This window comes from Nomascus leucogenys, chromosome 22a (assembly GCF_006542625.1).
Source record: "Nomascus leucogenys isolate Asia chromosome 22a, Asia_NLE_v1, whole genome shotgun sequence".
NCBI classification, from domain to species: Eukaryota; Metazoa; Chordata; class Mammalia; order Primates; family Hylobatidae; genus Nomascus; species Nomascus leucogenys.
This window is the reverse complement of record NC_044402.1, coordinates 119,966,755-119,987,496: the sequence shown is the minus strand read 5'-3', so window position 1 is coordinate 119,987,496 and position 20,742 is coordinate 119,966,755. Positions and strand designations below refer to the sequence as shown.

The 20,742-nt window shown below is 53.7% G+C and overlaps 1 protein-coding gene across 5 annotated transcripts; it reads left to right on the top strand.

The window, feature by feature from the left end:
- Positions 1-270: 270 nt before the first annotated feature.
- PTPRN (protein tyrosine phosphatase receptor type N) lies at positions 271-20,224 on the top strand. Of its 5 annotated transcripts, none has more exons than XM_030802382.1 (23): positions 271-314; positions 2,075-2,125; positions 2,360-2,473; positions 6,089-6,185; positions 7,086-7,347; positions 7,432-7,786; positions 8,214-8,345; positions 8,957-8,991; positions 9,675-9,949; positions 10,146-10,232; positions 10,548-10,627; positions 10,813-10,877; positions 11,824-12,042; positions 12,494-12,694; positions 12,795-12,942; positions 13,104-13,177; positions 13,415-13,492; positions 13,587-13,706; positions 14,751-14,917; positions 18,338-18,391; positions 18,957-19,021; positions 19,236-19,309; positions 19,549-20,224. In XM_030802382.1, exons 3-23 carry the CDS (start codon positions 2,464-2,466, stop codon positions 19,618-19,620), a joined length of 2,670 nt encoding a protein of 889 aa, XP_030658242.1. In that variant the 5' UTR covers positions 271-314; positions 2,075-2,125; positions 2,360-2,463; the 3' UTR covers positions 19,621-20,224. The 5 variants fall into 5 exon arrangements, with proteins under 5 accessions (XP_030658242.1, XP_030658240.1, XP_030658241.1 ...); XM_030802380.1 differs by having other exon boundaries at positions 313-668; XM_030802381.1 differs by lacking the exon at positions 271-314 and adding an exon at positions 879-1,004.
- The last annotated feature ends 518 nt before the right edge of the window (positions 20,225-20,742 follow it).

The window sequence follows — 20,742 nt, the reverse complement described above, 5'->3', positions numbered from 1 at the left end:
CAAGGTCATACCCTTAGTAGATGCCCTGCTAGAACTGGAATCTAGGCATGCCTAACCATTTCTTCTTAAGGAAGAGAACAGTACCTTCAATGACAATGAGTAAGAGTACTTATTCTACCCACTTTTCTGCTTCTCGTCTTCGCGTTTATCATTCTGGACCCACCTATCTTTCCTGGCCCCCCCACTCAACTTAACCCTTTTCACCCACCCTGGGGCGGGGAGACAGAGGTGATCCTAGAAGAGGGCTACAGGGGTGAGGCCAAGTGGGAATTCTAGCGAGGCGCCTACTAGTTGACGGAGGAGGGATGGGCTAGGTAGGTCCCCCGCTCCGACAGGGCTCTTACGCCATATGTGACGCAAATTAGCTTGTGAGCTGGGGGTGGAGGTGTCGTCAGCACCCGCCTGCGGTTGGCCGCGTTGCAGCGAGAGGGGCATGTAGACCCCGCCTCGTAGGGAGGTGGGGAGCGGCAGGCCCCGCCTCGGCCCCTCCGGCAGGCTCCCGCCAGCATCGCTGCGGCTCCGGCCTGGGAGCGAGCGCCCGGAGCTCGGAAGGATGCGGCGCCCGCGTCGGCCTGGGGGTCTCTGGGGATCTGGGGGTCTCCGGCTGCTCCTCTGCCTCCTGCTGCTGAGCAGCCGCCCGGGGGGCTGCAGCGCCGTTAGTGCCCACGGTCAGGAGGAAACTTGGGCTGGCGGGTGGTGCGGGGCGGGGATCAGCTTGGGGCCTGGAGCGAAACTCGGTGGGGGTGGGGGTGAAATGTCATGAAGCTCTGGCAGAATATGGGTTGGGGGAGGCATGCGAGATCAGGAAGGTGAGAGGGCGTCTGGGAGGAAAGGGGCGTAGGCCTGGAGGTGGGGCTGGGAATACGGGGGCGGGACCTAAGAGAATTGGGCTCAGGGGAAAATTGCAGGTTCGGGAGAAGGACACGGGGTGCATGTGGGCAGAGGGACTTAGAGACCGGCTGCGAGACCACAGGAGAAGCCACTTGCTCCGAGGAGCCTGGGAGGTGGTGACAGGCGCTGAGGAATGGGAAGGGGAGGTGGCGGGGACGTGGCGGGGACGTGGCGGGGAGGATGAGGGAACGGTGATCTCTGGGCTGTGGAAGCCTGGGCCGCAGGCATAGAGTCCCAGCTGGGCCGAGAGAGAAGCCAGGGTTTCTCCGTAAGCCTAGAGAAGCTGATTGCAGTGATCTGATCTGTAACGGGGGACAGCACGGGGAGGGGGCACAGGAGGATGAAGAGGGGAGGGTCCTCTCTTGTCCCCCTCCCCACAGCCAGGCCTGGTGCTGACTCACATCTGTGCGGACAGTCAGCGCTGACTCACGGGCAGGGGGTGGGGGATAGGAGGGTGGCGCGTGGGGGAAGGGGCGCAGCCTCGCCGCCTGGCGCCCTCTTTCCCCACCCGGGCTTGGAGGCCCGAGAGGCAGAGTACTTCCTGTGACGCTGTGGGTTGGCAGAATAGAACAGAGGGCTCAGGTCTAGTGGACAGTCCTCGCTCTGTGACCCCTTCCTCTCTGGTAACCGCCTCAAGGCGAGCCCTCGGCGGCGCCAGACTCAGAGCTTCAGCACCGCGGACAGCGCCAGCGGCTCGGGACAGCGCCAGCGGCTCGGGACAGCGCGGGGAGAGATGCCTAAGAGACACCCTCCCCAGCCCCACCCATACCCTCTTTCCCCCGACCGGGGGAAGTGTGCTAGAACCTCTTCTGAGTTCCAGGCCATTATAGGATGCTTTTGTATATTTGGGAAGGAAATTCCTCTTTCAGAATTTGGCCAAAACCTCTCCTACAGTAATTCTATGAGTCTCTCTCCCTGCACCTGGAAGATTTCTTCCCTATCACTCAGTTAAGCAAACAGAGGCTTTTAAGGATACAGACTCACAAATTCTTAAAATCCAAAACTAGATCCCATGGTTCCTTTTAAGAATTTCAGGCCTGATTCCTACTCTCCTCCCAGCTTAAGGCCTTCTTTAGAATGAAAGAATAAATTGCATCTGCTTCTCCCTTTCCCAGCCTGTCCACCCATCTGCCTATTCTCTGTGTGTGGGTGTCTGAGCCTCTGCTCACCTGTTCCTCTACAGGCTGTCTATTTGACCACAGGCTCTGCTCTCACCTGGAAGTCTGTATTCAGGGTGAGTGAGGCCCAAGCATAGAACTCACAAGATCGGGGGGAGAGGGGCAATAAAAAACAAGAAGGGGAGAGAAGGCCCAGAAAGGAAGAGGGCTACTGGGCTTGAGAAGAAGGAAGACTTGCCCAGAGGAGGAGAGGTAGGGGAGGAGGTGAAGAGAGTACTGTCCATTTGCAGCCTGGACTTTGGAAGGCCTCTTATTCAAGCCCCCTGCTGACACCACTTTTGTGCCCTTAGATGGCTTGTTTGGGCAGTGCCAGGTGGGAGTGGGGCAGGCCCGGCCCCTTTTGCAAGTCACCTCCCCGGTTCTCCAACGCTTACAAGGTGTGCTCCGACAACTCATGTCCCAAGGTAAGGTCTGGGTGCACTGGAGGAGAGAGATTGGAACTTGGTTAGTTATGGGTGGGGAAGAAGATTTCTCTTCAAGGAATATTCCTATCACCCCCACTGCTGGAGCCTCGCCTTCCCAGATCTTGCTAGAGTGAGAGGTGGAACCCTAGAGATGGGCTATTCACATTTGGACTCTCTGGAGAAGCCCAGAGGAGGCTTCTAGAAGAAGTCACTGGAAAAGGCCAGCTTCCATCTCCTTAGAACCAGTTCCTCTCACTGGCATTGTCTGAGTGCTACAGAGCCAAGAACGCTGGAATCCTCAGCCAGGATAATATTCCACTCACCCAATTCCTCATTCAACAAGTATTTATTGAGTACTTACTATGTAGCAGGCATAGTTTTAGGTATTTGGAATGTATCAGGGAATAAAACAAAGATTTCTGCTTACTGGAGTTTCTGTTTGGGGGATAAGGGGAGGAAACACACTATAAAAGTTAGAAAATACATAGTGTCTTAGAAGATGATAAATAGCATGGAATGGTACAGCAGGATAAAGTGATCAAAATGGTGAGGTAGAAAGCTACAGTATTAAATCAGGAAATCAGGTGGTCAAAGTGGACATTATTGAGACTATGAAATCTGAACAGACTTTTTAAGGAGGTGGGGGAGTTTGTCAGAAGGTTATCTAGGGGAAGAGTATTTCAGGCAGACCAAACAGCTAGGACAAAAGCACAATTCTGAAGAGCACCATGGAGGCCATGGGACTGTAGAAGATTGATGGAGAGGAAGAGTAAAAGGTGCAGTCAGGTAGGTAAGGGGGGAAGGGATGTGGATCACTTTAGGGCCTCATAGGGAAATGTATGGACATTGGCTTTACTCTGAGTAAAGAAGGAAACCATTACAAGATTTGGAGCTTGGGGGCACATGATCTGACTTACACGTTACAAGCATCACTTTTGCTGCTATAGTGAGACTAGAATAGATGGAGTCAAGAGTGGGTGAGGGGGACCACTAAAAACCACCACAATAGGTTGCTCTGTCTATGCAGTGCCATTCTTTTGTTTCTTCACTTCTCTCATAAACTGCTTTCACTTTACTAAAACAAACAAACAAAAACTACTACAATAACTCAGATAAGAGATGAATGTGGATTGGGCCAAGGTGTTTTCAGGGAAGGAATGAAGGATGACAGAATTCTGCATTTATTTTTAAGGTAGTCAGCATTATTTCGTGAAATATTGGATATGGTTATAAAGAGAGGAGTCAAAGACTTTTTTGGGTTTTTTTGTTTGTTGGTTGTTGTTGTTGTTGTTGTTTGAGACAGAGTCTCGCTGTGTTGCCCAGGCTGGAGTGCAGTGATGCAATCTCTGCTCACTGCAACCTCCACCTCCCAGGTTCAAGTGATTCTTCTGCCTCAGCCTCCCGAGTAGCTGACATTACAGATGCGTGCCACCATGCCTGGCTAATTTTTGTATTTTTAGTAGAGACAGGGTTTCACCGTGTTGTCCAGGCTGGTCTTGAGCTCCTAACCTCAAGTGATCCATCTGCCCGGGCCTCCCAAAGTACTGGGATTACAGGTGTGAGCCATCGCGCCCAGCCAGGAGTCAAAGGTTTTATTTACTGAATAACTGAATCAGTGGAGATGTCACTAATTATAATGTGGAAACTTGCAAATTGATCAACTTGGTGGGAGTGTTCAGCTTTGAATATGTTGAGTTTAAGATGTCTACTCAAGTGAAGCAGGAGGTTGAGTACATGAGACTGGATTCTGAGAGACAGAGGTCTCAACTGGAGATATAAATTTGGAATTCTTTGGCATGTAGATGGTAATTACACCCATGAGGTAGATGAGATAACCAAAAGATTGAGTGTCTATAAAGAAGACCAAGGATCAAGTCCTAGATAATTCTTATATTAAAAGGACCAGGCCAGGCTTAATGGCTCACACCTGTAATCCCAATACTTTAGGAGGCTGGGGCAGGCAGATTACGAGGTCAGGAGTTCAAGACCAGTCTGACCAACATGGTGAAACCTTGTTTTTACTAAAAGTACAAAAATTAGCCAGGCATGGTGCTGGGCACCTGTAATCTCAGCTACTCAGGAGGCTGAGGCAGAAGAATCACTTGAACCTGGGAGGTGGAGGTTGCAGTGAGCCGAGATCGCACTACTGCACTCCAGCCTGGGTGACAGAGCAAGAGTCTATCTCAAAAAAAAAAAAAAATGAGGACCAGGAGAAAGAGAGGAGCCATCAACTTCCTCTCAGGGAGACTGAGAAGGGGAAGCCACTGGAGTAGGATTAAAAACCACAGTGTTCAGTGTCCCAGAAGCCAAGAGAAAGTGTATCAAGGAGGAGGAGTGACCAACAGTGTCAAATGATGATTACGGGATAAGTAAAATAAGATATGAGAATTGACCACCAGATTTGGACATGCAGACAAAGCTGCTCTTGATGAGAGCAGCTTTGGTAGAATAGTTGGGAATAAAATCCTGAATAAAGTGGATTAAGAGGGAATAGAAAGAAAGGAATTGGACGCAGTCAGTATAGACAACTTTTTCTAGAAGTCTTGCTGCAAAGAAATGGAGTGATCCCTAGAGAAGAACATGGGATCAAGCAGTATTTTTCTTAAGATGGAAGGAATTGCATATTGTTTGCATGGGAATAATGTGAATAATTCAGTAGAGAACAAAGGAAATTATGTAGGAAAGAGGAGAGAATTGCAAGGAGAGTGTTCCTGAGTAGGTGAGAGGGGATGAAATCTAGTGCTCAGAGGAACTGGCTTTAAATAGGAACACAGACAGCTCATCTAACGTGAATAAGCAAGGAGGCAGGTGTGGATGTTGGTAGATACCAGAATACAAGTTAAGAGCAGCATAGATTTTAAATCCAAAACTAGAGAAGAAAAAATGAGGGTGAAAAGTGGGAAATTATTCCTTTAAAATAAGTGACTGAACTTTCCTGAGAGCAGAGTTTTTTTGGGGAAAGAGTCAAACAGGAGAGCTGTCTATGAATAAGATGATGATGATAATGGTGATGATGATGACGATGATGACAGCAGTGAAGATGATTATACGTGTTTAAAACATGTGGATTGTGCTTTAGAGTTTTCTAAGCACTTTGATTTCCCTGATCACACTTGATCTTCACAACAGCCCCCTGAAATATGTATCATTTCCACTTTACAAACAGAGAAAGTTGAGGTTCGGGGTCAACACAAAGAATAATAACAATAGTAATAATAATTATGGTAATAGCATTTGTTAAAAGTTCACCACATGACAGGCACTATTCTAACCATTTGATATGTATATGTGTTATTTTAGTGATAATAACAATCCTAGGAGGTATAGATCCCCATTTTATTGATGAGGGAATTGAGGCTTGGAGAGGTTCAGCAACTTGCCCAAGGTTACATAATTCATCAGTAGCAAAGGCAGGATTCAAACCCAGGCAGTCTGGCTCCAATAGCTGTACCTGAGGGTGGGAAGAGGACAGCTCAGATCACCCACCGAGTTTGTCCCTCTACTCTGACAAACCCATGAGCTGCAGGGCAGAGGGTACAGTTCTGATCCCCAGTGGTCCCCGTTACAGGATCCCCAGACTCCTGAACCAACTTATGCTATCCTTTTTCCTGACAGGATTGTCCTGGCACGATGACCTCACCCAGTATGTGATCTCTCAGGAGATGGAGCGCATCCCCAGGCTTCGCCCCCCAGAGCCCCGTCCAAGGGACAGGTAGGCAGCCTTTCTCTACAACTCTAGCAATGGTGAGGCTGGCGAATCTGTGGTTGTCCTAATGGATGGAGGGAAGGGGAAGGAAGTGGGCACCAAGGCCAGCATGCTGGGGCACAGGTAAAGAGGTGCAGGAATGGTCACTCTCTGACATGCTCACATGACCAAGAGGAGCTGAGCTCGTCTCTAAGGATCCAGAAAAACAGGGGCATTTTTAAATGTTTTGAAAAACATTGACGTTGTCTACTTTAAAAGAAGCTTCAATGTAGTCATCATGGGAGAAATTAGAATGGTGTTCGACTGAAGTTGTTCAATATTCCGTTTCATTACTGTGTGAATTTCTGTATGACAGGAGCCACCATCAGCTTTTTGTGGTTAGGGCCTCTAAAGGCATCATTCAGACTCTGCAAAGCAGAGGAAAGTAAATGAGATTTAGGGAGCTCAGATGATGATACCAGGATGAAGATGGCATAGTGGTGGGGGGTGGAGGAGCAGTTCTGAATATTTGGACGTATACTTGGAGAGCCAGGTGTGGGGACATGGCACACAGCGGCAACGGGGACAGCTGCAGCCACGGTTCATTTACAGAAATTCCTGGCTGCCTTCCCCTGCTCCTGTTTGCCCCTTCTCCATCCCCAGCCTCATGATTACCCAGCCTTTGCAGCTGTTTCAGAGACCCAGCCATGCTCACCAGAGAGGCAGATACCTCTGCCCTCAGCTTGGCCCTCTGGTCCCTCCCCATTCCCATCCAGCCCATCTCTCTTCCCCTGAGGTCACTCAGTTTCTAAAGAGGTCAGGCCTGCTCTTAACCACTGAGCCTGCCTGGCCCCGAATAGTTCTGCCTTGCAGGCTCTCTATGCCCTTCCCCCCACTCCAACACACACACTTTGCTTTCCTCTACAGGTCTGGCTTGGCACCCAGGAGACCTGGTCCTGCTGGGGAGCTGCTTTTACAGGACATCCCCACTGGCTCTGCCCCTGCTGCCCAGCATCGGCTTCCACAACCACCAGTGGGCAGAGGTGGAGCTGGGGCCAGCTCCTCTCTGTCCCCTCTGCAGGCTGAGCTGCTCCCCCCTCTCTTGGAGCACCTGCTGCTGCCCCCACAGCCTCCCCACCCTTCCCTCAGCTACGAACCTGCCTTGCTGCAGCCCTACCTGTTCCACCAGGTAAGTCCTTGACTCTGGTCCCGCCCCGACCACAGTCCCTTAGCCTGGACTTCTGCTCTTACCCAGATCTCTGGTTTTCCACAGTTTGGCTCCCGTGATGGCTCCCGGGTCTCAGAGGGCTCCCCAGGGATGGTCAGTGTCGGCCCCCTGCCCAAGGCTGAAGCCCCTGCCCTCTTCAGCAGAACTGCCTCCAAGGGCATATTTGGGGACCACCCTGGCAACTCCTACGGGGACCTTCCAGGGCCTTCACCTGCCCAGCTTTTTCAGGAATCTGGGCTGCTCTATCTGGCCCAGGAATTGCCAGCACCCAGCAGGGCCAGGGTGCCAAGGCTGCCAGAGCAAGGGGGCAGCAGCCGGGCAGAGGACTCCCCAGAGGGCTATGAGGAGGAAGGACTAAGGGGTCGTGGAGAGAAGCCTGCTTCCCCAGCAGTGCAGCCAGGTAACAAGGTCCTCAGCGTCCACCTCCCTGTGAGGGCTGCTTTGGGGGAACCATGGTGGGGCCCTTCCCTGACAATTTATGCATTTGTTAACTTGTCATTAAAGTCATTCATACATTTAAGGAATGTCTACTGACAAGCTCTTCTATGCCAGGCACTAGGGAAGTGGTGGGGACACTGTGGGAGTGGAGTTGACATGACTCTCCTTCCAGTGGAGAGTCAAGATGTCCCGAAGTTTGATCTGGGTCCCAGGAAGACCTTTCCCCCAAAGTGTGGACACGGGCTGGGAAAGGGAGGGCATCTCTTGGTGTCCTGGTGTTTGAGGACGCTCTCTTAATGTGCTAGTCCCCTCCCACCCTCACTCACTCATATGCATCCCACAAGTTCACCGCGCAATCAGCCCTAAGCTCTGTGTCTGGCTCCCAGCAGATGCGGCTCTACAGAGGCTGGCTGCTGTGCTGGCAGGCTATGGGGTAGAGCTGCGTCAGCTGACCCCTGAGCAGCTCTCCACGCTCCTGACCCTGCTGCAGCTACTGCCCAAGGGTGCAGGAAGAAATCCGGGTAAGTGTCCAGGCAGAGGGAGGGACCAGTATCTCCCAGCTCCATGGAGGCCTCTTGCCCTGCCTCAAGACCACTTGGAGTAGCCTGGAGAGGAAGAGTCAGGCTTCAGGGGAGAGAGTTCCTTTGAGACACATGGTCATTGCTGGCAAGGCAGGGAGCAAGGGGGGCAGGGTGGCAAGCTTAGGAGTTAGATCAGGAGAAGACTAGAGGGTGGAAGTAATGGAAAAAGCAGCCAACAGAGGGTGTGAGCAGGGAAAAGGAGGCATCAGGAAGGATGGGTTGGTGACAATGAGGGCCTAAAAATGGGCATAGCCAGTGCTAAGAAGAAGCCAGTAATTGATGGGTAGAGAAATAACTGAACAAATAATAGCTTTGAGAGAGATGGCCAATGGCAGAGGGAGGAGTTAATAAAACAATAAATTGGGAGAAGGAAGCAAAGAGGAATGAGGCCAGGCTTAGGATGAGACCAGTAACAGGGTCTTGGTCACTGACTGAGATGAAGACCACAGCAAATGTACCAGGCTCAGGGTCTCTGGTCCTTTCTCCCACTTGTGTTGTGTAGACCTTAGCCATGGCCATTTTTCCAGACTCTTGTTTTTCCTGTCTCGCAGGAGGGGTTGTAAATGCTGGAGCTGATATCAAGAAAGTGAGTCCCCAGCACCTCCTTGACTCATAATCACCCCACAGCAGCACGCCCCCTTGCCAAACCTAAATCTCAAATTCAGGACCCAGAATCTGTATCCTCCCACCCCTCATTTTGGGGGAAACCAAGGCCCAGAGACCACAAGTTATTGCCTAAGGTCTCCCATCAAGTTGATGGCAGAACTGGGGCCAGAAAACTGAATTCTTAATTCATTCCTCTTTTCACTACAATCGTTTCAGACCATGCTCTGAGGATTCCTAGGGGAGGAGGGAAGGTCCGAGCAGGGACCCCTTTCTGAGCTTCTGTAGCAGGAGGAGCTCTGCTTCTTTCTGTTTCATGTGTTGGATTTCTAAGACTTTGTGGCTAAACAAAAGTCTAGAAACCATCGCTTGCCTGTTTGTCTTTTACCCTCACCCCAGCTTCTTTTGCTGCAGGGGTTTTCTGTCTCTAGCCCCATTCTGTGGATTAGTACAGACCATTTTCAATCATTCAATCCTTTATTCATTCATGCGTCCACTTACTTGTCTCAGATGCTCTGGTGTCCTCTCTGTACCCAGCACTGCAGTGGTCCCTGGGGGTAGAAAGTGAAAAGCAGGTCCTGAGCTCCACTGTGGAGAGCTCCGAGTCCAGGGTACCCCTTCCCCCAGCACTGTCCAGAGGCCACACCTCCACCCTCTTCTAAACAGACAATGGAGGGGCCAGTGGAGGGCAGAGACACAGCAGAGCTTCCAGCCCGCACACCCCCCATGCCTGGACACCCCACTGCCAGCCCCACCTCCAGTGAAGTCCAGCAGGTGCAAAGCCCTGTCTTCTCTGAGCCTCCCAAAGCTGCCAGACCCCCTGCCACACCTGTCCTGCTAGAGAAGAAAAGCCCACTGGGCCAGAGCCAGCCCCCAGTGGCAGGACAGCCCTCAGCTCGGCCAGCAGCAGAGGAATATGGCTACATCGTCACTGATCAGAAGTAAGGGCTGCATCCTGGGAAGCTTTCCGGTCTGCTGGGAGTTGGGCTGGCCTGCCTGGCCAGAAGCAGAGAGCAGAAATCCAGACGTGCAGGGACAGGGAACTGGCAGGCTGCTCTGTACCCCTGGAGTGGCCTGTTTTAAGAATGACTGAGAGGGTTGCCCCACTTTCCTTCCTCTGCCTTCTCCCATCTCCAGGCCCCTGAGCCTGGCTGCAGGAGTGAAGCTGCTGGAGATCCTGGCTGAGCATGTGCACATGTCCTCGGGCAGCTTCATCAACATCAGGTGGGACTGGCATCTTGTTGGGGCAGTGGCCGAGATCTAGAAAGCAGCTTGAGCGAGGAGGTGGCTGGAGGGGCCTGGGGGAGGAAGAGCAGACAAGCTTTGAGCTCAGGGATACTCCCAGCTGTATTGAAGGTACAGCCACACCCAGCCCGTTGCTGGCCCCACCCAGCATCTTCCTTGCCTTAGATGCCCCTGTAGGGCATCCCTGATCTGGTCCAGCCCCATCCTCTAATGGGGAGAGGGCCAGAGCTGGCCTCTTTTTTGAAGTCTGCGGTCTGGGCTGGAGAAGGCAGTAACATAGCTCCTATCTGACAGTGTGGTGGGACCAGCCCTCACCTTCCGCATCAGGCACAATGAGCAGAACCTGTCTTTGGCTGATGTGACCCAACAAGCAGGTAAATATCTCTGCGACCTCAATCCCAGGCTTGGCCCCAGCTCCACTCCTATATCCAGGCCTGTTGCTGATGCGCCCTTGAAATGTTCCCAGCCCACATGGGCCCTGCCTGCCACTTGGCAGAGCAAGACAGAGGATAGAGACCACATGGGGCTGGAGCGAGCCTGACCTTTGTCCTCCCTGCAGGGCTGGTGAAGTCTGAACTGGAAGCACAGACAGGGCTCCAAATCTTGCAGACAGGAGTGGGACAGGTATGCGCTAACTGGAGAATCAGTCCAAGTCCCCAGAGGGCTGATGTCCGCCAGAGCTGGAGGCAAACCAGAGGGGAGAACTGGAGCTGAAACCTCGTGTGTCCGTTGGCCCGGCTGGCTGGGGGCGGCCTTCGCCCAAGCAGCCCCTCCCCCCGCAGTTCTCTTTCTGACCAGCAGATGGCGCAGGTGTCCCCTCCCTGCAGGACCAGCCCTCTGTAGTAAAAAGGCCTGAGAACTAGTTGAGCCGCCCTTAGTCTGCTGGAGCAAAGTCTCCAAATTCCAAGGGAACACCTTGCACAGAAAGGACATTATACTCAAAATATGTTTTGTTTGTTTGTCTGAGACAGAGTTTCACTCTTGTTGTCCAGGCTGGAGTGCAGTGGCTCGATCTCGGCTCACTGCAACCTCCACCTTCCAGGTTCAAGCGATTCTCCTGCCTCACCTTCCCAAGTAGCTGGGATTACAGGTGCCTGCCACCACGCCCGGCTAAACTTTTTTTGTATTTTTAGTAGAGACGGGGTTTCACCATGTTGGCCAGGCTGGTCTCGAACTCCCCATCTCAGGTGATCCGCCCACCTTGGCCCCCCAAAGTGCTGAGATTCCAGGCACGAGCCACCATGCCCGGCCTATACTCAAAATATCTTTGTCTTCTGCATCCAACACTGGTGCCTCACGTTCTACAATTCACTTCCTAGGGTTCTCTGTCCATTTTCAAATCCAAACACTCCTGGTGGAGGCCTCTGGCACTGCACTGTGGTTGAGTTGATCCAATGGGGATTGAGAATGAGGATCTGAGCCCATCTGGCTGTACCACCATACCCCTACTCTCCCAGCTTTGCCCCAGGAGATGTCCTAACAGGGGGTGTCGTATGGCACCGGGGTGAGGAGCAGCTCTGAAATCTCCCCCATGCCACTGCCTCCCTTGATTCTAGCCTTGTTCCCACAGAGGGAGGAGGCAGCTGCAGTCCTTCCCCGAACCGCGCACAGCACCTCTCCCATGCGCTCAGTGCTGCTCACTCTGGTGGCCCTGGCAGGTGTGGCTGGGCTGCTGGTGGCTCTGGCTGTGGCTCTGTGTGTACGGCAGCATGCGCGGCAGCGGGACAAGGAGCGCCTGGCAGCCCTGGGGCCCGAGGGGGCCCATGGTGACACTACCTTTGAGTACCAGGTGTGCAGCCCCAGAAGCTGGTTGAGCAGAGGAAATGCAAGGAGCTTGGGAGTCTGGGTCTTGCGTGGAGTAAGGGTAGGAACTGAATGGGGAGTGAGCCCTCATCCCTGGGATGGTCCAGTGGAGGCTGGAGAAGCCCCAGTGGGAGGGAGTATGGTAGGGGCCTTTATGAACGCATGGGAATTGGGAGCATACGGTGCCTAAGGTTCTTCTTGGTGCTGTGCTTCTGGGGCTCTGGGATTCCACTCTGTCATGTCTGAGGTTGACATAAGCACCACCCAAGCAGAACAGCCCTGGAAAGGATCAGGGCCAGGCAGAAGACCCTACCCAAGAGGAGCTGAGTTCCACTGGAAATCAGTCAAGGACAAGCTTAGGAGCCCAGAGTTGAACCCAGGGCCCTGTTGAAAAGTTTCAGGGGACTTTTGGACCTCACCTGATTCTTCCTCCACAGGACCTGTGCCGCCAACACATGGCCACGAAGTCCTTGTTCAACCGAGCAGAGGGTCCGCCGGAGCCTTCACGGGTGAGCAGTGTGTCCTCCCAGTTCAGCGACGCAGCCCAGGCCAGCCCTAGCTCCCACAGCAGCACCCCGTCCTGGTGCGAGGAGCCGGCCCAAGCCAACATGGACATCTCCACGGGACACATGATTCTGGTCAGGACAGGGCCTGGGCCCAGAGTGGGTGAAGGAATGGGATGGTGAGAGAGGCCAGGCTGGCTGTGTGGGCTAGAGCCAGACCGTGGTGCCCCCACAGGCATACATGGAGGATCACCTGAGGAACCGGGACCGCCTGGCCAAGGAGTGGCAGGCCCTTTGTGCCTACCAAGCAGAGCCAAACACCTGTGCCACCGCGCAGGGGGAGGGCAACATCAAAAAGAACCGGCATCCTGACTTCCTGCCCTGTGAGTGAACCCTGCTGGCCCACCTGGCCCAGCCCTCTCTCTGCTGCAAGGTCTGGAGGGCTTGGGTAAGGGGTTGGGCTTCTGGCTCAGGCTGAGTGGCAGAGGTCCCGCGATGCCAATGACCCGAGGGTCATCTGGGGTGGGGTGTCGGGTCTGTGCAGATGACCATGCCCGCATAAAACTGAAGGTGGAGAGCAGCCCTTCTCGGAGCGATTACATCAACGCCAGCCCCATTGTGAGTGGCCCTGACTCCAGCCCCCACCTCTGCCCCATCATTATCCTGGCCCTATGCACTCCATTTCCCCGTGGTCACCTGCCACCCCACCCACCCCCTGGAGTGGTGGGGCCTGATATCCTAGCAAGGAAAGGGGGAACTGCCAGCCTTCTCAGACCCTGACCCACTTGCTTTGACCACGCCTGTCCATAGTGGCATTTCCCACACTGGCTCACGGTGTATCTTCCCTGCCTCCAGATTGAGCATGACCCTCGGATGCCAGCCTACATAGCCACGCAGGGCCCGCTGTCCCATACCATCGCAGACTTCTGGCAGGTGGGCTCTTAAAGGGAGGGCTTCTCTGGGGTCCTTGTGGCCAGCCAGGACCCAGGGAGGTTAGAGTGGAGCTCACCTGGGTCTCTGTCCCTAGATGGTGTGGGAGAGCGGCTGCACCGTCATCGTCATGCTGACCCCGCTGGTGGAGGATGGTGTCAAGCAGTGTGACCGCTACTGGCCAGATGAGGGTGCCTCCCTGTACCATGTATATGAGGTCAGCAGGGCTCCACAGCAAGGGGACAATGGATGTGGGAAGAGTAAATGATGGCCTTTTCATAACGTTTTCTTCACCAAATGAGCACTCAACAGTCTTTTTAAAAAGGCTTTTATTGGCCCTGCTTACGATTCATACATATATGAATATATACAAACACATATATGCATACACATATATTCACATATATACGTGTGTGTGTGTGTCCTGTCTAGAGTCAAAAAGCATTCATAGAGACTTATGATAAAGGCACAGAGATAAAACTATAAGACCACCAAAACCGAGGTAAGAAGCTAACAGCTAAGTGTATATCAGACAGGGAAGATAAGGATACCCAAAGACTGAGATTAAGACCTACGTTAATTGGGCCTAATTTAGCTCTGAGTTTCCTGGTGGCCAAAGCAAAGAAAGAAATACCACCTGTTACATATGTTACTAATGTAAAAGAGAAACAAACTTTTTCATTAGGAGAGAGACTAGGTGGAGGGGTGGAGAAAGAGGGGGAACTGGGCAGAGGCCAAGCAGGGGAAAGAGAAATATTTCAGAGAAAATGGGAGAACGTGAGCCCCCATTAAGACAAAAGACCTTAAGAACACAACAGAAGCTTCTCATCACCAGATGAGCCTGAATAGTAATTTTTTCCCCACCAAATAAGCACATGACGGTTTTTTTAAAAAGCCTTTCATTGGTTCTGCTGGTGGTTAACGAAAAAAATCCAGTAAGAACACTACAGAATTTCATCCAAGTTTATGGCACATGTAGCACCGACACTCTGGTAGACCCTGCGAGGAAGAGGGAGGAGAAACTCCGGCCTCGAGAGGCTCACAACAATAGCTGTGTCTGGGTGGAAAAGCTACCAGTGGTCCTGAGCAGTAGATAAGTGACAGGCAGCCAGGGTTCCTGGGACCGCTGGAACTTAGAATTTGAACCGGCCTGGGAGGCCGGGCGGTGGTTGGAGAGACCGAGAAGGTCGCGAGGAGAGCGCGCGCAAACGCGGGGACGGGGGCGGCCCGCGGCGCTCAGGCCTGGGCCCCTGCCGGGCAGGTGAACCTGGTGTCGGAGCACATCTGGTGCGAGGACTTTCTGGTGCGGAGCTTCTACCTGAAGAACGTGCAGACCCAGGAGACGCGCACGCTCACGCAGTTCCACTTCCTCAGCTGGCCAGCAGAGGGCACACCGGCCTCCACGCGGCCCCTGCTGGACTTCCGCAGGTGAGCGCGGGCGCCCCCGCCTGGAGGGGCCGCATGGGCGGGGGCGGAGCCGGGGTCCGCCAGCCGCTCGGCCTGGAGCCCCAGGTCAGGCCTGGAGCCTCGGCCTCTGACTTCTGGCCGCCCCCTCCAGACCCCACGCTCCCACCCCCAAAACCAGGCCTGAGGCTTCGGCTGTGCCCGTCCCGAGCCTCCACCACCCGCGTGGGCCAGCTCCGCACCAGCCGCTGCTGCTCCGCTCCCTCCCTCTCCCACTCCTGGGACTGGCTCCTTCTCCACCTGCTTCCTCCAGAGGGCCCTCCGCTTTCTGTCTCCCCTCCTTCTCCGGGGCCCCTGCTTCCTCTCTCCTCCCTGTTCCCTCCTGCCCCGCTGTCTCCAGGCCCCGCACTGCGCTGCCTTGCTGCCCTCTCCGTCTCTCACTCCGGCCTGCCCGTCTCCCTTCCTTCATCCCTCTCCATCCCTCCTTCATCCCTCTCCGTCTCTCTATTTCTGTGTCTTTCATTCTTTTTCCTTTCCTCTTTCTTCCTGTTCTCTCTCCCCATCTCTCTCACTCTGTCTCCGCCTCACCCTTTCCCTCTCTCTCCATTTCTCCCTCTCCGCGCTTCTCTTCCTTTCTCTCTGCCCCCTCCCCTGTTTTTCTCCACTTCCTTCCCGTCTGCCAGTTTCTCTCTGCCGCTCTGTCCGTCTCTCCCTCTCCCTCCCGCTGCCTGTCTTTCCTCTCTCTGTCCTTCCCTCTGCCTTCTTCCCTCTTTCTCTCTCTCCCTCACAGCTGCCAGTGTCATTTTTGTGATCTGCAGCTAGTATTCTCACTCCAGTTGCATAGTCACAAAAGTGATCATTGGCAGGTGTGGCTGCTGCATGGACAGACAGGACATGTGGCCCGGGGACCACCCCGAGCTGGGAGCAAGGGGGACAGGGAAGAGGCAAAACTGTCGAAAGGAGTGTGGGAGGATCTCTGGATTCTGGGGGGCTCAGTGGAGCAGGTGGAGACTAGACAGAGGCTACCTGAGGGACTTACCCTCTTCCAACACTGACACCAAGACAGGTCAGCCCTCCAGCATCCCCTGCTTTTCCTAGCCCCAGACAGGTACTTGGGAAGCCCACCACCAAGGGCAGGGGCCCACCCACACTGCACCCTTCTCCTGGTTCTCTGTCCCTTGCCAAGCTGGCCTGATGTCTCTAGGTACTGGACAGAGGAGCAGAGCTGGGGGTGGGGACGTGGGTATAGTTTCTGAACCTCAGGACAGCAGTTTCTAACCGGGGTCCCTGAGGCCTGAGACACAGGCGTCTTGAAAGCAGTGCCAGGGTATCAGAGCTATTTCCTTTTTTCCATATTTAAAAAATCCTGATAGAACTAGTGCATGGATCTGTTTTAAAGCTGCACAGATAAGCTAAAAGATTGCTTTAGGCTGGAATTATGTAAAATCAGTTGGCATTAGACATCCAGAACAAATAAACTGTTGCTTAATAAATGCAGTTCGGGGCCGGGTGCGGTGGTTCACACCTGTAATCCCAGCACTTTGGGAGGCCGAGGTGGGTGGATCACTTGAGATCTGGAGTTCAAGACCAGACTGGCCAACATGATCAAACCCTGTTCTGCTAAAAATACAAAAATTAGCCAGGCAGGATGGCGAGCGCCTGTACTCCCAGCTACTCGGGAGGCTGAGGCAGGAGAATCTCTTAAACCTGGGAGGCAGAAGTTGCAGTGAGCCGAGACCGTGCCACTGCACTCCCGCCTGGGCAACAGAGCCAGACTCCCTCTCAGAAAAAAATAATAAATAAATAAATACAGTTAGGTCAAGCCCCCCTAGAAGGAAAACAAATTAATAAAAGAGACCCTAAGAAAGTGACCCTGAGTAAGTTCCTTGGCTTGCCTCCGTTCCCCTACCTGTGAGATGAGGATGATTACACTACTTTAGAGCAGAGGTCCCCAACCTTTTTGGCACCAGGGACGGGTTTTGTGGAAGACAATTTTTCCACGGCTGGGAGAGGGGGTGGTTTGGGGATGAAACTGTTCCCCCTCAGATCATCAGGCATTAGATTCTCATAAGGAGTTTGCAACCTTGATCCCTCATATGTGCAGCTCACAATAGGATTCACACTCCTGTGAGAATCTATTGCAATGGCTGATCTAAGAGGAGACAGAGCTCAGGTGGTAATGTTCGCTTGCCTCCTGCTATGCAGCTCAGTTCCCAACAGGCCACAGACTGACACTGGTCCATGGCCCAGGGATTGGGGACCCCTGCTTTAGAGGGCTGTTGCAAGATTTGATAAAGTATGTAAAATCTAGTGTAAGTGCCTGATACATAGCAAGGGCTCAGTTAATTCTAGATGCTGCCTATTATCATTATTAAATGAGCAAAAACAACTATTGTGATTACTCTACCCCAGCCCTCTGACATAACAGCCAATGAGCTAGAAAACCATGTGGACTCCTATAAAGCCATTCTAAGTCACCTGGTCCCATAGCTGAAGGACTGTGAAGTTCCAGACTTCAATCTGACAACCCCTAAGAAGGTCTTCCCTAGTTCTGGCTTGCAGGGATATCAGGAGTATGCAGGTGACTCCCAAAGCAGAAAGGTCATAAAGGACAAGGGCAGGTTAGATGGGTCCATTGAGAGACGGAGAAGCCCCTTGCTCTTCACTGAGTTGTGGTCAGGGGCAGTGGAGAAAGGTCTGAGGTCCAAGGGGACCCCAAGTCTGAATATAACGCAGCCACAGAATGCCTGTGCTGAAGTGAGACTGCCCCAGGGAGAGAGGCAGTAGCACAATGTCCTGAGTTGAGGGGTTGGGGTTGTCCTCCCCTGGCCTAGGGAACGCTATGCCCAGGGCAACCTGATGTCACAACCGGTAAGGACCACTGGAGCCTGAGTCGGAAGGAAAACAGCCTGGGTGGTCATAAAGAATGGCAGAGGGCCAGAGCAGGCATGCGGCAAGACTGACTGACACCCTTGAAGTCACCGGAAAGCTATCCCCTTGGACTTGGGCAGAAATGGCTCTTAATATGATGATGTATTATCATTAATAGTTGCTACCATGTATTGAGCACCTATTGTGTGCCAGACCTGGCACTTAGCTCTTTACATGGTTTATCTCATGTGATCATTGTAAGAACCCTAAGGAGGTTTTTCTTACTATCCTCCATTTTACAGGTAAGAAAACTGAGGCTCAAAGAGGTTAAATCAGTTGTTCCAGGCGCATAACTTGGGCACCTAGCTTGCAAGTGACAAGGCGAGCCCAGTGCCACCCACACCAGCTCTGGTTCTTTGCCTCCAGCCCTGGCTCCTTTCTCCGACCATCTTCCCTCTCTGCCCGGGGCAGGTGGGGAGAAAAGGAAGAAAGAGAGGCCCATGGCATGTGTTTCGGCTTCCCTTTCCGTCTCTGCTGGTGCCCACTGGCCCTCACACCCATTTCTTGTTGCAGGAAGGTGAACAAGTGCTACCGGGGCCGCTCCTGCCCCATCATCGTGCACTGCAGGTGGGTGGAGAGGAGATTCATCTCTCTGGTCCCACTCCCTGTGTGCGTCTCCTGTGCACATTGCCTGCCTGTCCCCTTGGTGCTAGCAAACTGCAGGCATAGTCCAAATCCAGCACACCACCTGTTTTTAATGGCCAAGACCTAAGCATGGCGTTCACATTTTTAAATGGGTGAAGAAAAAAGAAGAAAAGTATGTGACACAAACTGTATGTGGCCCACAAAGTTGAAAATATTGACCATTGGCCCCTTATACACAAAAAGTTGGCTGAAGGCTAGAGAGGCCCATCCAATTCCCTCCTGCTGCCTCCGCTTCAGGGCTGAGCCATGGCTCTCCTCTTTGGTTGTCCCGTTGCCCAAGTGACACCCACAGGTCACAGACTCCCCTCTCAAGGCCCAAGTCCCAGCGTGCAGGTGCTATGAGCTTTCCTTCATCCTTGGCTCACTCACTCCCTCTCCAAGCCAGCCCAAACGGGTCACCCAGTGTCCTCCACTCCCCCAGGCCTCTTCCGTCCCTCCCCCTTTCTGCTGCATCTGAAGCTAAACCTGTCACTAACTCCTGTTTCAGTGACGGTGCGGGGAGGACCGGCACCTACATCCTCATCGACATGGTCCTGAACCGCATGGCAAAAGGTAGGGAGCTTCCCCACGGTGCCCGCAGCCCCCAGGCCCTTTTTAGAGGCTCCCCAGCACACAGGGTCCTGGGAGCTCAGAAGGAGCAGGTTGTCAACCTCCAGGCTCTGCCCAGCCCTCCAAGGCTCTTAGCCTCCAGGAGGCCTTGGGTTTTCTGGGTCCTGTCCTCCTCTGAACACACCCTGAGCAGCCCCATCCCCACCTCCATCTCCAGGAGTGAAGGAGATTGACATCGCTGCCACCCTGGAGCATGTCCGTGACCAGCGGCCTGGCCTTGTCCGCTCTAAGGTGACCGTGCCTTCCTGCCCCAACCCCAGCTGCCACCCTTCCCTAGCACCCATTCTTGGCCACCCCAGGGAAAGCAGCAGCTGCCAACCTCTCCCACCTGCCTCTGTGCCTCCTCCAGGAGGACTCCCCTCCTCCCAGGGGACCTGCCCAGGGCCCTCCCCCCACCGAAAGCCCCCCACCTTGAGGGCAGGGCAGAGGTCAGGCCTCTCCGTGACCATCCTACCACTGCCCTTCCCCAGGACCAGTTTGAATTTGCCCTGACAGCCGTGGCGGAGGAGGTGAATGCCATCCTCAAGGCCCTGCCCCAGTGAGACCCGGGGGCCCCTTGGCGGGCAGCCCAGCCTCTGTCCCTCTTTGCCTGTGTGAGCATCTCTGTGTACCCACTCCTCACTGCCCCACCGGCCACCTCTTGGGCATGCTCAGCCCTTCCTAGAAGAGTCAGGAAGGGGAAGCCAGAAGGGGCAAGCCTGCCCAGCCTCACGCATGCCAGAGCCTGGGGAATCCCAGAGCCCAGGGCATCCCATGGGGGTGCTGCAGCCAGGAAGAGAGGAAAGGACATGGGTAGCAATTCTACCCAGAGCCTTCTCCTGCCTACGTTCCCTGGCCTGGCTCTCCTGTAGCTCTCCTAGGGTTCTGGGAACTTCCCCCCATCTGTGTGTGCCCCCCTATGCTCCATTGTGGAAGAATGGGGTGGAGGGTCGCCACACCCAGCTCCCCCTGTTTCTCAGCCCCAGGCCTGCCTCTGACTCACACTTGGGCGCTCCGCCCTCCCTGGCCTCATGCCCAGCCTCCTCCCACCACCCTCCCACCATGCGCTGCTCAACCTCTCTCCTTCTAGCGCAAGAGAACATTTCTAGAAAAATCTACTTTTGTACCAGTGTGAATAAAGTTAGTGTGTTGTCTGTGCAGCTGCAACCCAGACTCCTACACATTTCTGTCCGCTGTGCATCTGGACTCCAGCCCCAGCCTCAGACCGGAGCCGGTCCCTGATCTCTCAGGAGGTGCAGAGAGCACAGCGGGAGAGCGCCAGCTGCCAGTAAGGCCCTTCCAGGCGGGAACACTAGGTTAGAACGAGGCTTCCTACGTGGCCAGCAGTCTCCAAGGTGCTTTACATGATGAGTCCCATTTTACAGATGGAAAGACTGAGGCACAGAAGTTGCTTGTGGTAACACGTAACACAACTTGTAAGATTGTAAGGTGGCTGGGTGCAATGGCTCATGCCTGTAATCCCAGCACTTTGGGAGGCTGAGGCAGGCAGATCACTTGATGTCAGGAGTTGGAGACCAGCCTGGCCAACATGGAGAAACCCCGTCTCTACCAAAAATATAAAATTAGCCGGCCGTGGTGGCTTGCGCCTGTAATCCCAGCACTTTGGGTGGCTGAGGTGGGCATATCATCTGAGGTCAGGAGTTCGAGACCAGCCTGGCCAACAT